The following is a 12,499-nucleotide window of genomic DNA, read 5'->3' on the forward strand; positions in this document are numbered from 1 at the left end:
GATAGTTAGGAGGCACTCGTATCATGAGAGAAGATATTCCACCGTCGACTAAGAAGTCCAAAACTTAACACAGGTGCTTGCATTTCTTTAAATTTATTTCAAGCATTATATTTTGATGATATGCGATTCCATGAGAGAAGATATTCTACCGTCGACTAAGAAATCGTCTATGACAACTTTATCAATCTCAAGATAATATGTCGGTTCGGTCTCCGCAAGATGCCCATATGTGTAAGGTATGCGTCCGTACAGTCATTGGAGATGGGTATATGTCTGAACTGTGTTAAAAAGAAGTTAAGAGGATCTCCACCCATTCAAGTGGTACCGGTGGCGGAGCCGGCGTCCGGCCACCCCGGGCACTTGCCCGGGCTCTTTGGCCATGGGACAGCGTACACAGGTAATAAACAATGAGGCAAAGTCTGATATGCATCGTCGTTTGTCCGGGCAGCTATGTATGAACAGTGCGCTTCTTATTTATCGTTTTGAGCAAAGAAAAACAATGGGATCCTACCAAGCATTGTCATGGGCTAATTAACTCTGCCTACCATGCACAGTCCACGTACTGTTCATCAGGTCATGGGCAGCTATTCCCTTCTTCAAAAGGAATTAATTAAACGAGAGGAAACAAGCAGACACAACAACACACAACACTTCGAGTTGTTAGTTTCTATAACCGGATCCCTTAAACGATCTCTCATACATTTGTGGACACGTCCAGTCAGTGACTGAATATATAAAAAAATGATCAAATCGAACCCTTCATATCATCACTATACACCCGGACAGTCCGCGAACCCTTATATCTATTTCAAATATAGGCATGCCTGGTCCTGAGGAGGGAAGGGGGGCAGGGCGGCTGCCCTGACTCCTGATGCCAGAGAGCCCCCCCTATCAGGTGTGTGCTATCTATTGGCCCTGGCTAGAGTGATGAAGTAGATAGCACACAACGAGGCGGATTGACACAGGGTGGTTTGCTAAAAAGTGCAGGAAGGAACCCGTCGGAGCTCTCATTACCTAACATTGTGTGGTGGCTCATTTTACACCCGACGAACCCTTTATGCAGTATCCGAGGAAGGAACTCGGCGAAGCTCTCTTTGTCGAAAGGAGGTATGTCGAGTAGGGTTTGTCGAGTGTCACACTCGACAAATAGGTTGCCGAGTTGATATCGGCCTTCGTCGAGTACTTTCGTACTTGACAAAGAACCAGATTCCAGTAGTGTATAAAACTTAATATTAATATATCATATATTAGCTCACTTTAAACTAGATCTGCATGACCGCTATGGTCATATTTTCACTCCATTATTATTTTGGAATTGTGTTTCCAAAGTTTAGGGGTATGTTAATATGTACCGGAACATTCAGTTTTGATTTCTAGTTTCAAGCTTAGACTAAAGCTTGCTCGGGCTTCACAAAAGAACTGGCTCCGCCACTGAGTGGTACCAACAAATAAAGACTTGATGTCATACGTGCAAGTCTCACATGAATGAAGAATGACGTCTAGTAAGATGGGAACAAAGTTAATATAACCTTGTAAGAGCATCTACAGACGGATCCCTCATACGCAGATAAGAGGATCTCCACCCATTCAAGTGGTACCAACAAATAAAGAGTTGATGTCATACATGCAAGTCTCACATGAATGAAGAGTGGCATCTAGTAAGATGGGATAAAGTTAATATAACCTTGTAAGAGCATCTACAAACGGACCCCTCAAATACGGTCCCTCATACGACCATGGACGCATCCGCGGGCATTGACTGGACGCGCCTTACTTTTTTCCTTCCACATCCGCATCCCTCATAGCCGAACCCTCATATCCATACAAACGCATGCAACGCTACGTAAAACTAGAGATCATCATCTTCCATCGGATTGAATTGCTTCGCCGATCAAAAGGATCATAGTTCATCGGCAAATTCATACTACAAACTACCTAAGCATAATTAAAATATGAACAAAATGGGGAAGGGCGGAGGAAATCACCATTTCCTCGCCGCCCCTTCCCCTTCCGGTCATCCACGCCGCTATGCCCCTCCTCCGTGTAGGCGTCGACGTGCGGTGAAGCGTCGTCGTCATCGGAGTCGGACGTGGTGGAGACGTCGATGTCGTCCTCGTCAGAGCTGCACCGCATGCCGGACAGCCCGCGGAGCACGGGCTCCTGCTCCTTCACGTGGCGGGCTGCTTTCGCCGCCTCTTCTGTTGTCTCGCGCTCCGTGAACTGGATGGCTAGTCGGAGCGCCTTGGCACTCTTGTGGCGGAGGCAGCGCGCATCCATCTTTGCCGTCGTCGGCAAGCAACGAAGGACGCCCGCCAGGAGCGCGTCCTTGGGGTCGACCGACGTGCTCGAGGTCGAGCATCGCACGGCCAGTGCCTCCCCCCTCTCCCTAGCCTGCTGCCGCTCGCGACGGGTTGCACGCGCCTCGGATTCATGCGCCCTCGCACGCCCCGTCCCCAACGCGGGCACGAGGACCCAGCGATGGTCGGGCACCGCTTCCGGAGCAGAAGGTGGTGGAGGTGGAAGGCGTACCTGACCTGGAGCGGACCTCCCGGAGTGGAAGCAACCGAAGTTGCACGCCTCGCGAGAAGGGCGTGCGACGATCCCTGAGGATGCAGATCCATTGTCACCGGGGCTGCCCTGGTCCTGTAGCGACCGACGCAACGCGATGCGGAGGGCCACCTCCTCCATATCGACGTTCGACCCGTCGGAGCTGCTTCCATCGCCGGCCATCGAATGGGAGCGTGGGGAGGAGAAATGGAGTGGACAGAGAGTGAAGTGTTGGATGTCTAGGGTTTTACTGATTCGGTTATTTAGTGGGATCCATGGTGGGCCGAGCTGACGTGTCGATGGGGTCGGTGGTGGGCCAGACGTGTCGATGGGGTCGGTGGTGGGCCAGACAGTTAGACGGGCGTGCCCGGGAGCGTCCATATCCGCCCCATATTTAAGCTGGAAATGAGGTGTATCGGTCAGTCCGGACGTTTGAGGCTTATTTAGGAAGTCTATCTGGGTCGATTTTTCATGACCGAACGGTCTGCCCGAACGTTTGAGTAGGGTTTGAGGAGTTCAGCTATAGATACTCTAACCAAGTGGAAATAACATGTCTATAAATTGTTCTCAGCGTTAAGATGATGTGTGTGACTTTTGGGATCGTAATTTTATACCAGTAGTCAAAACACAAAGTCAATGAGAAAGATGCGTTGAGTTTCCATATGTCGAAGCTCGTCGCACACTCTGACAAATAACATTCATATTTTTTTTAATAGAGCAAATAGCAAAAACCTACCACCTTTGCCTTCAGTTCAAAAAAAAGAGTTATCATATTATGAAATCTAACATAATACTTCCTCCGCTCTAAAATAAGTGTTGTTGTTTTAGTACAAAAGTTGTACTAACTTGATCCTAAATTTGCATCATTTATTTTGAAACAGGGAGTACCATTATCGTGGTATTGCGCCTCAAATCGCTGTCACTTTCTCTTAGTTGCGAGGTTGGCCAATTTAAACACGTTTATGACAGGGCATGGTCCACCTCGGATATGCCATGTGAGCACGCAGGGAGACGGCGGCGAACATCGGCCCCGGGACATAGTCCTTCGTTGCCGTCACCGCTCCTCGCGTTAAACCGTTCCAGCTTGATCAAACATAGTTTTAACTTCTTTCACAGGACTAGGCAAAGGTAAATGAACAGAAAGAGAGTTGCAATTCCGTTCGAGCTTTTACGCTACTACATTGGGGGCAAACAAAATAACCTCTCATAATAAGTTTGAAGAGGCATAGATAATGACATGATCACTCTGAAGGGTCATCTAAGACGGTGATCACCTTACCGAAGCGCTCTGAGGTGACTTGTGCCCATTCACGAGCCTCTGGTAAAAATCTTCCTCTGACGCCCTCATTGGGCCAGCTATCATAACGCGATGTCCTGGTCATGGTCAGGAACCGTGGCTGTATTCTCATGTGCTCAAGAACGCAAGCATTTTCCAAGATACAACACGCCAGCTTACTCTGACCCGCGTAGCACCGGAACCCGCTGATGTAGACGGTCTTAAGGTGTTCGTGGCGGCGCATATGGGGGCCTTCCTCTACCACCAAATCATCATGCACCCAAACCTTGCTGTCTGGATACAACATCTGCATTTGGAAGTTAGCAGCCAGTCGGTCAGAAATAATACATGTGTTGATCTTTACCTGAGAATAATGGATGCAAGCATGCATATATATATTTAAATATACTAGAGGTCCGTCTATTTATCTAACTATACGAATAAAATGACACTCACATTCAAGTCCAGCGTCTCCAGTTGGGGTGCAACATCCAAACAGCGGGCCAGTTGAAGAACACTCAAACTTGCTAGGTAATCAAATAGGAAAGCTATTTCACAAGTCATATGCCTCAAATGTATAAATATGTGGTCTGGCCTTGGTGTCAGCTTGCCCAACTGCAAATTTATAAAGCCAAAATGAATGACATCAGAGATAACTATGAGGTCAGAAAACAAAATTAAATAAGTAGACACCGGCTAACCTGTTCACGAAATATAAGAGCTTCCACTTTTAGCATCTTCACTCGCAAAATGATCGGAACTGCAGTGAATACACGGGCCAGTCCATTGCTGCCTTGAAACATTATTGTCGCCTTCTCTAACTTTGAGCGACCATGAAGTATTATAGGAATCTCTTTTCCTTTGTACTCAAAATGAGCAAGATCGGCAGCATGAGACTCAACCGTCTCGACACCCATTCCGTCAATTAGCAAATGCTGAAGTTTATGAAGTTGCTGCGGTATGCTTAAATTGGTTACACCGGAGCACCGGATCATCTCTAGGTCCTCAAGTGCTGAACAATTTGCCAAAAAACTTGAAAAGTCTCCGGATATCTCAATAATTTCCAGAACAAGTCTTCTGAGTACTGTGACGCCACGTATGCCAGAGTGTGGCTTTATAGAAGCATCAGCAAGATACAAGGACTCCACACAAGAGGAGCTGCCTTGAACAATTAAGGCCTCAAGAGGGAACTGATTAACTTCTTTAGACGGCGAATCATTTTTCTTCAGGTCAAAATCTACAATCTTCGCCCTCGACAAAGCGGCAAAGCTAATCCATCTGTCAAGATGATCAAAGTCCTCCTTGTGCAGGCCACACCTGATGCTGAACTTACTGACTCCTACCCCACTATGCCGTTGAATAACACAATTCACATCCTCAATGAACTTATCTCGTTTTATTTTCAGCTTAGCCTGTTTTGTTTCGAGATATTCATCAATGGCTTCACGAAAGGCGTCCGGCCCATAAGATTCGAAACGGGGCACTGAAGTTGAAGGGTCATGATCCGTTTCATTGGGCCCATAAAAACACAGATTACAGTGGAATGTCCAGAGCATTTTCCAACTTGTTGAAAGAATACTGATCCTCACAGCCTCTTTGAGTGGGAGCAGTGACACTATAGCATGTAGAATCTCCTGCGACAAGGGCCTGGAGTGTTAGACTGGCAGACGAGACGAGCGGAATAGGCACTAGTTTACTGAGAATCAAAATGCACAACGCTCAAAGTGTACACATTGGAAAGCGAGAAATCGGAGCAGATGCAGAATTGCAAATCTTATCTTTGTTTTTTGGAGTTTTTACTGGGTGGGTGTTTTACGGTCTTATTTGTAACAATCTTGCATGTACTCTGTTACAGGCGTGTAGGATAGTTGTGTCTGGCTGTGGGGGCTCCTAGAGAGGATGGACAGTTTCGAGTCCATTTTGCTCGAAGACAGAGAACTAATTTTCCCTTCGAATTCACGAATGCAGAACTAGAAAAAAAAACAGGGCTGCATTCATCAGAAGGGACCGACCAATCTCTTTGCTTTGGCTAACAGCAACTCAAGGAAGCTGGTGCCCTCTAATCTGCTCTGCTCTAGCGAACAACTTGAGCGAGAAACCCTAGACGCAAACAAAGCCTCACTTGAAGAAGAAGAAAATGAAGTGGACAGCAACCCAAGCCCCCTGCCCTGCAGGCAGCAAGACACCGATTTTTCGCCCCATAGGCACAGATCCGTGGAGAAAAACACCGCAGAGGACTAGCATCACACACACACACACACACACATGAAGCGGGAGCCGGGAGGGAAGTTACGGACGGCTCGTCGCCGGGGCCGTGGTGGTGGTGCTCTTCGCCGGCGCCGCTCGTCGCCATGGTCTGCAGCTGCACGGGGAGGTGGGGCGTTAATGGAGAAACCTAGTAGTACTAATGAGGAACAGAGGAACACCAAGAGGATGGGACGGACAGTGGTGGGTGCTTACCTGCGGATCTAGAGGAGCGAGAGGGGGAGGGGGAGGAGCCGCCATTGCTGCCACTGCAAGTTGGGTGGAGCTCGGTCCGCTTTCATTTATTGCCAACGAAGCGCTGTGTAAATGGGAACTGGGAGTGGGAAGTAGCAACCCAGGGACGATTTCATTTATTTTCCTTTCCCCCACCTCTTGAGACTTGAGTCAGTGCACACATCACATAGACACTTGTGAACTTCTGATATAAAATGGGGCAAATAATCCATTTCCGTTCCAGTCTAAAATCGATTTCGGCACCACAAAATCCAAAGCAAACTCGCTCCTGTTTCCAGATAATAGCAGCTAACCACACGGACTCAACCTTGGAACTAGCCTGATAACCCTGCATTAATAAAATATAAAAATTCAGTACGAGCAGACTACCTTCGTAACCCCATTATTGATTCCTGTAACTCTGCTCGTACCACCGCCAAGAAACCAAAACAGCATATAAAAGTATACAAAACAAAAGGGCGCTTCTGACTGAGGAAACCGGGCCTGCACGCTAATTCCAACTAGCTAGGGTATCGTCATTAAACAAGAAACTAGGTACAGTAGTACATTACACGGACAAAACCCCCCGTATCACGATCGATGATTAATCGTCTTCCGCGCGGTAAAAATGGACGTCCCTCAAAACCATCACATTTCCAGTCCAACATTTCTTTCTAATGAAATGAAAGCTAAATGGGCGATATGAGCAACTACAGCTCGTCCTTGTCGTACTGCTCGTGTTCCGGCTCCTCCGCCTCCTGCTTGGCCGACTCCTTCTCCTCCACCTCTGGCTCCTCCACCTCCTCTTCCTCCTCCACGGCAGCGTCGGGGCTCAGGTCCAGGCTCTTCTGCACCGACCGGTAGATGCTCGACGCAAAGTCCTTGGGGTCCGGCAGGTTGAACCCGCTCTCCATCAGCGCCGTCTGGTACACCAGCCTCGCCGTCTGCTTCAGGCCCTCGCTCTGCACACACGCAAGTCATGTTAACAACCAAGCAGAGCCGTCTTACAAGCGTTCATAAGCAAAGCTCAATCAGGGCATATAGGGAGACTGCACTTACGTCGCTGTCCTGGGCGACCTTGTCGCGGAGCTCCTTGATGATGGGGTGCCGGGGGTTGATCTCCAGGACCCTCTTGCCGCGCATGTACGCCTGCTTGCTCGCGTCCGACAGGGTCTGTGCCTGCATGATCTTCTCCATGTTGGAGCTCCATCCATACTTGGAGGTGACCACCACACAGGGGGTGTTGTGCAGCCGGTTGCTGATCTTCACAGAGTCAATGCCCTCCGTGTCCAGGGCCTTCTTCCACCAGTCGGTCAGCTCCTTGAACGACTCCTTGAGGTCCTTGAGCTTCGAGTCCTTGCCGAGCTTCAGGCCCTCCTTGGACACGTTCTGGAACTTCTTGTCCTCGTAGTCCATGAGGTATTGCATCAGGTACTCATCCACGGGGTCGGTGAAGTAGATAACCTGCCAGATAAAATGGGGTGCCAGAGTTACTTCACAAGCTTGATACAGATTCCAAACTCAACCTGTTGCAAAAGACCAAGCCCAGCACAACGTATACAACTCCTCACAGGGATCTGGAAGTTTATCCATGACTTTAACAGGTGGTACCTATTCTAATCGACATACTGTAACTACATATTGAAATTCAATCTGTGCATTTGAATCAGAATGAGTCTTGAAATCTCCTAAAATGTTGTATAGCAACATACTATGTCTTGTGATCTTCAGTGAAGAAACAGATTTGGATAAAGTGGTGTTTGAATATACTGAATAGCTACAGTCATCAAGTGAATCTACACTGAACACTAGTAAACCTGACTGGATAAAGTGGTTTTCGAAAGTGCACATACAAGTAAGCATAAGAAATACCAAGTTCAATGATAACACGGTTGCATAGATATACTGTGCCCGGCTCTACACTGAACACTAGTAAACCAGAGTGAGAAGAAAAGGGGACATTACAGTAACGTACCTCGTAGTTTTTCTTGGTTAGCTGCTCAAGGAATGGAGATTTCTCTAGCTGTTCCTTGCTGCTTCCTGTAAGGTAGAAGATGTCCTTCTGCCCTGATTTCATCCTTGAAATATACTCATCAAGGGAGACAAGTTTGCCATCTGACTTGGAACTGAAACAGAAAAAATATGAATTATGTGCCCCAGTGTACAGAACCACACAGCATGAATACTACTGGAATACAGAATGCAGGACAAACCTCTCGAATCTCAGAAGCTTTGCAAGACGGTTCCTGTTTGTTGCATCTTCAATGATTCCCAGCTTGACTGATTTGCCAAACTCGTTCCAGAACTTGGCATACTGGCCCTTCTTCTCCTCCATTGCACTCTTTTCATCATCTGCTTACAGAACACAATCTATAAGGACTATAGTCATAAATTATAGCAAGTAACTTAAACTTGCCAGTAACCCTAGTTACCTGTCTTTTCTTTGTTGCTGTACTCATCAGGATCCTCCTCAGCAAGTTTCCTAATCATGTCAAGAGCCTTGCGGATCAGTTTCTTCTTGATGGTCTTCAGACTGCTATGTTGTTGAAGCATTTCTCGGGATACATTGAGGGGCAATGTGTCTGAGTCAACAATACCCTAGAGAGAGAAATAGCATGTTATACGTTAACCTGTGCAAGTCAAGCATCACAAAGAAATAAAACTGTACAGGTCAATATGCAGTACCATCAAAAAGCTGAGGTATTTTGGAAGAAGATCATCGAATTCATCAGAGATGAAAACCCTTCTAACATACAGCTTGAGGTTTGACTTGTTAGCATTGTAGTAGCTCTCGTACAGATCATGTGGAGCCTTCGGGGGAACAAAGAGCAAAGCTTTGAACTCAACATCTCCCTCAGCACTGAAGTGGCTCCAAGACATAGGCTTGTCGTCACCAAAGTCCTACAGAAAAAGCCAAGTTAGAAGGCGTTCTTTATTTTCTTCTACAAGCCACGTCACAAAGATTGGCATATCTCCTATAAAGTATAATCATAAACACCATATGTACCTTAGCAAGTGAGTGGTAAAACTTTGCATACTCCTCTTCGGTAACCTCCTTGGGGCTACGAAGCCACACGGCCTTCATATCATTAAGAAGCTCCCATTCAGTAGTAGTTTCCTTTACAGTCTTTGTCTTAGGCTTCTTCTCTTCATCATCTTCTGTCTCTTCTTCCTCTGTGGTCTCTGTGGCTACAAAATAATCAACAATGTGTTAGTGATCGCATGCACACAACACCAACATGATCTAGAAAGAATGGATCACATTGAGTGCAAAACTTACTTGATTCCTCCTCTTCGTTTGATTCCTCCTCATCAGCTGGCACTTCAACATCAACCTCCTTGGTTGCCCACAAGTAGATGGGGAAGTTGATGAACTCAGAGTACTTCTTCACCAAGTCCTGCAAAACAAGAAACCATATTAAACAAACTATACATAAAAAATGCCTCAAATTGGCAGATGTGTTTTGGCATATAATGCTTCAAATAGAACTATTGCACAGAAAGACCTATGGTAGAGCCTTCAGGTATAATTCAGATGCACTGGCTCTTAAGTACAGATACAGCAAGAATTTACTGAAAGTAGACTGCACTAACAAAAAGGCATGCTAATATGGTGATACCTTCAGCTTTCCTTCTTCCAAGTACTCCTTAGCCTCATCGCGGAGATGCAGTTTGATCTCAGTTCCACGGCCCAGGGGTTCATTCCATGTATCCTCAGAAATAGCGAATGATCCATCAGCTTTGGACTCCCATACATACCTATCAGAGAGGGACAATGTCACAACAGCAACAAGAAAATTGCATAGAGGAAGACAAAAAACGAACCAAAAGCATATGACATCAGTACTGTGCTAAGGACAAGGGCACTGGTTGATGGCTTACTGTTTGTCATCGTTGTGCTTGCTGACCACTTCAACATAGTCAGCAACCAGGTATACTGAGTAGAAACCAACACCAAACTGCCCAATGAGATTGAGGTCACCTCCAGTCTGCATTTTTTCCACAAAAGCTGCAAAAAGCGCAGGCAATTGATGTTATTTACGAGAAAATTTCAAGATCACATACATGTTGGATGGTATTTGGTGCAATATCCCACACCAACAAATAAATTACGCTGAATTCGCACTGGAGATTTCAAATATTTTAGAGCAGAGCAATCGGTAGAAAAGAGCAGTACCTGAAGTTCCAGACTTGGCAATGGTTCCAAGGTTCTTAATGAGATCTTCCTTGGTCATACCAACACCCCTATCGCGAATAGAGAGAATCTTGTTCTCCTTATCCAACTTAATCTGCATGTGGACACGGCAAATACCTTACCAACCAATTCAAAAAGCAATACATGGCATTCAGAAGAGGTTATTAGCTCTGCAGTTCACCATACCTGGATTTCAAGCTTAGCAGTGTCACCTTCACCCATAACCTCCTTATCGGTGAGGGCAAGGAACCTAATCTTGTCCAAAGCCTGCAACATGAAGGTACCACCCGTTAGTTTCAATTTCAAGCATCCACAGTGCAATCATAATACAGGGGGTCAGAATCAATTGCAATACATACATCAGATGCATTGGAAATGAGCTCCCTCAGGAAGATGTCCTTGTTGCTGTAGAGTGAGTTGATGATGATGTCCATGAGCCTGGACACCTCGGCCTGGAACTCAAACTTCTCGGCCGAGTTCCTGAGGGTCTTCCTCGAGATCGACTCGGACTCCCTTCACACATCAAAGTCATAGCATCAATACAGAATGTGAATGACACTGTAATTGGAAACCATCAGTGTTGACCAGGCATTAGTGCGCACCTCTGGACAACCTCGGAGTCGGTGGACAAGCCATGGGGCACGGCCCCAAGCTTCTCCTCTACCTTGGGAAAATCGCCAACCTCGTCGCTGCTCTCCTCGGCATTGACTTGGAGCTTCTTAGCTGCAGAAGCATCAAGGATCAGACCAACAACTCGAATTTGGTGTAGAATTACAGCAGATAGACACAAGTGTTAGTATTCATTAAGAAGAGCACTTGATCAGTTGCAAGCAGCACTAGGTTTCAGCTAAGCAAACACTGGATTGGTGCATAAATCTACCGAGTTACTGGACTAAACCCTATCAAAACCCCAAGCCTTAATTAGCCGCATAGTTTGCCTGAAAATTTAATAACTCACGACGGATCTAAGAAGGAAGTATAAGCAAGTAATGCCGAGCGCGGCACGAACCCCTGCGGCCCTGCTATCACATCAGATCGGAGTGGCTCGCGACAGAGCTGCCAATCGAGATGCGAGATCTAGAGCGGAAACTGGACTGAAATCGCCATCAGAGACCGCGCGTGGTAGCACTAGCCTCTACACGAACGGATCAAATCACCGGAAGCAATTCCGTCCGGATTCCCCTCCAGGAATTCATCGCGCGGCGCGGGATTCAACCGTCAGAGTGAAGTGCCGCCGCGAAAATCAAACGGCCGCGCGGGCTGGAGAGCTGGCAAGCTGCCTCCTGGCACCGAATCCGCGCGCGCTGCCTCCGAACCCAACGGATCACGAGCTACCACCCAAATTCGCCGCCCTCCCGCGGAGATCACCGAGAAAATCAGGGGAGGAGAGAGGTCTAGAGGCGGCGGGGGGGCGGGGGAGTGGGAGGAGGGTGCCTTGCCTGGATCGGGGAGGGTGGTGAGGAGGAGGACGAGGAGGAGCGCGCAGGAGAGCGCCCACTTGCGCATCGTCGCCGGCCGCTTCACTCTGCCTGCTGCAACCAAAACTGGTGAGTGTTCGTCGCGTTCGACCAGGAGGAGATGGCCATTTAAACGGGCGAGGAGGAGACCCCGCACGCCCGGTCCGCGCGGGCGGGGATGCCGCCACGCGGACGGACGGACGGCCGCGATGCGTGTCGTTCCACGTGGCGATCGTTTAGTGGATGGCGTGGGGGAGCTCGACGTGGAGCGCGTGCCCCGGCCGTCCGTCGGGGCGAGCTGGACGATCGGACGGCGGGGGTCTCGTGGGTCTATTGAAGGGGCGGACACTTGGCGGTACGGGATTGGTGTGGATTGGGTCGTCGACGTCGACGAGACGCGATGCGCTAGAAAGTTCCGCCGCGGCTCAGTGGAGTGGATATAATTCGTTCGTTCGCCGGGGTGGACTCGTGGTGGGCCAGAGGCCGTGATGGGTGCGTCTGGGCCGGCCTGGTCGGTCAACGGGGTGTAGACTCGTCGCCGTGCGT

The 12,499-nt window shown here is 48.0% G+C and overlaps 2 protein-coding genes across 2 annotated transcripts; both read right to left on the bottom strand.

The window, feature by feature from the left end:
- Positions 1-3,631: 3,631 nt before the first annotated feature.
- On the bottom strand, positions 3,632-6,428 carry LOC123413629. The gene is made up of 5 exons (XM_045106566.1): positions 6,284-6,428; positions 6,117-6,185; positions 4,525-5,457; positions 4,280-4,438; positions 3,632-4,130 (listed from the first exon to the last, which is right to left on the bottom strand). The coding sequence occupies exons 1-5, from the start codon at positions 6,326-6,328 to the stop codon at positions 3,789-3,791; spliced, it is 1,548 nt and encodes a 515-aa protein (XP_044962501.1). The 5' UTR covers positions 6,329-6,428; the 3' UTR covers positions 3,632-3,788.
- Positions 6,429-6,813: 385 nt separating this feature from the next.
- On the bottom strand, positions 6,814-12,070 carry LOC123413627 (endoplasmin homolog). Its single transcript, XM_045106564.1, has 15 exons — positions 11,936-12,070; positions 11,099-11,219; positions 10,856-11,009; positions 10,683-10,763; positions 10,479-10,590; positions 10,184-10,310; positions 9,922-10,060; positions 9,582-9,699; positions 9,309-9,490; positions 8,987-9,202; positions 8,734-8,899; positions 8,515-8,653; positions 8,277-8,427; positions 7,361-7,765; positions 6,814-7,263 (listed from the first exon to the last, which is right to left on the bottom strand). The coding sequence occupies exons 1-15, from the start codon at positions 12,000-12,002 to the stop codon at positions 7,012-7,014; spliced, it is 2,430 nt and encodes an 809-aa protein (XP_044962499.1). The 5' UTR covers positions 12,003-12,070; the 3' UTR covers positions 6,814-7,011.
- Between the last annotated feature and the right edge of the window lie 429 nt (positions 12,071-12,499).

This window comes from Hordeum vulgare, chromosome 7H (genome assembly GCF_904849725.1).
Source record: "Hordeum vulgare subsp. vulgare chromosome 7H, MorexV3_pseudomolecules_assembly, whole genome shotgun sequence".
Lineage (NCBI taxonomy): Eukaryota > Viridiplantae > Streptophyta > Magnoliopsida > Poales > Poaceae > Hordeum > Hordeum vulgare.

Bases quoted from the DNA above. Each gene is read 5' to 3' on its own strand.
- LOC123413629 (XM_045106566.1), bottom strand. From the start codon at position 6,328: ATGGCGGCTCCTCCCCCTCCCCCTCTCGCTCCTCTAGATCCGCAG. The intron at 5,458-6,116 runs GTAACTTCCCTC...CCCTTGTCGCAG, and splicing joins GCCCCGGCGACGAGCCGTCC to GAGATTCTACATGCTATAGT. The intron at 4,439-4,524 runs GTTAGCCGGTGT...ATAAATTTGCAG, and splicing joins CTCTTATATTTCGTGAACAG to TTGGGCAAGCTGACACCAAG.
- LOC123413627 (XM_045106564.1), bottom strand. From the start codon at position 12,002: ATGCGCAAGTGGGCGCTCTCCTGCGCGCTCCTCCTCGTCCTCCTCCTC. The intron at 11,220-11,935 runs GCAAGGCACCCT...ATGCTTCTGCAG, and splicing joins CACCACCCTCCCCGATCCAG to CTAAGAAGCTCCAAGTCAAT. The intron at 9,700-9,921 runs GTATCACCATAT...CTTGTTTTGCAG, and splicing joins TGGAAGAAGGAAAGCTGAAG to GACTTGGTGAAGAAGTACTC.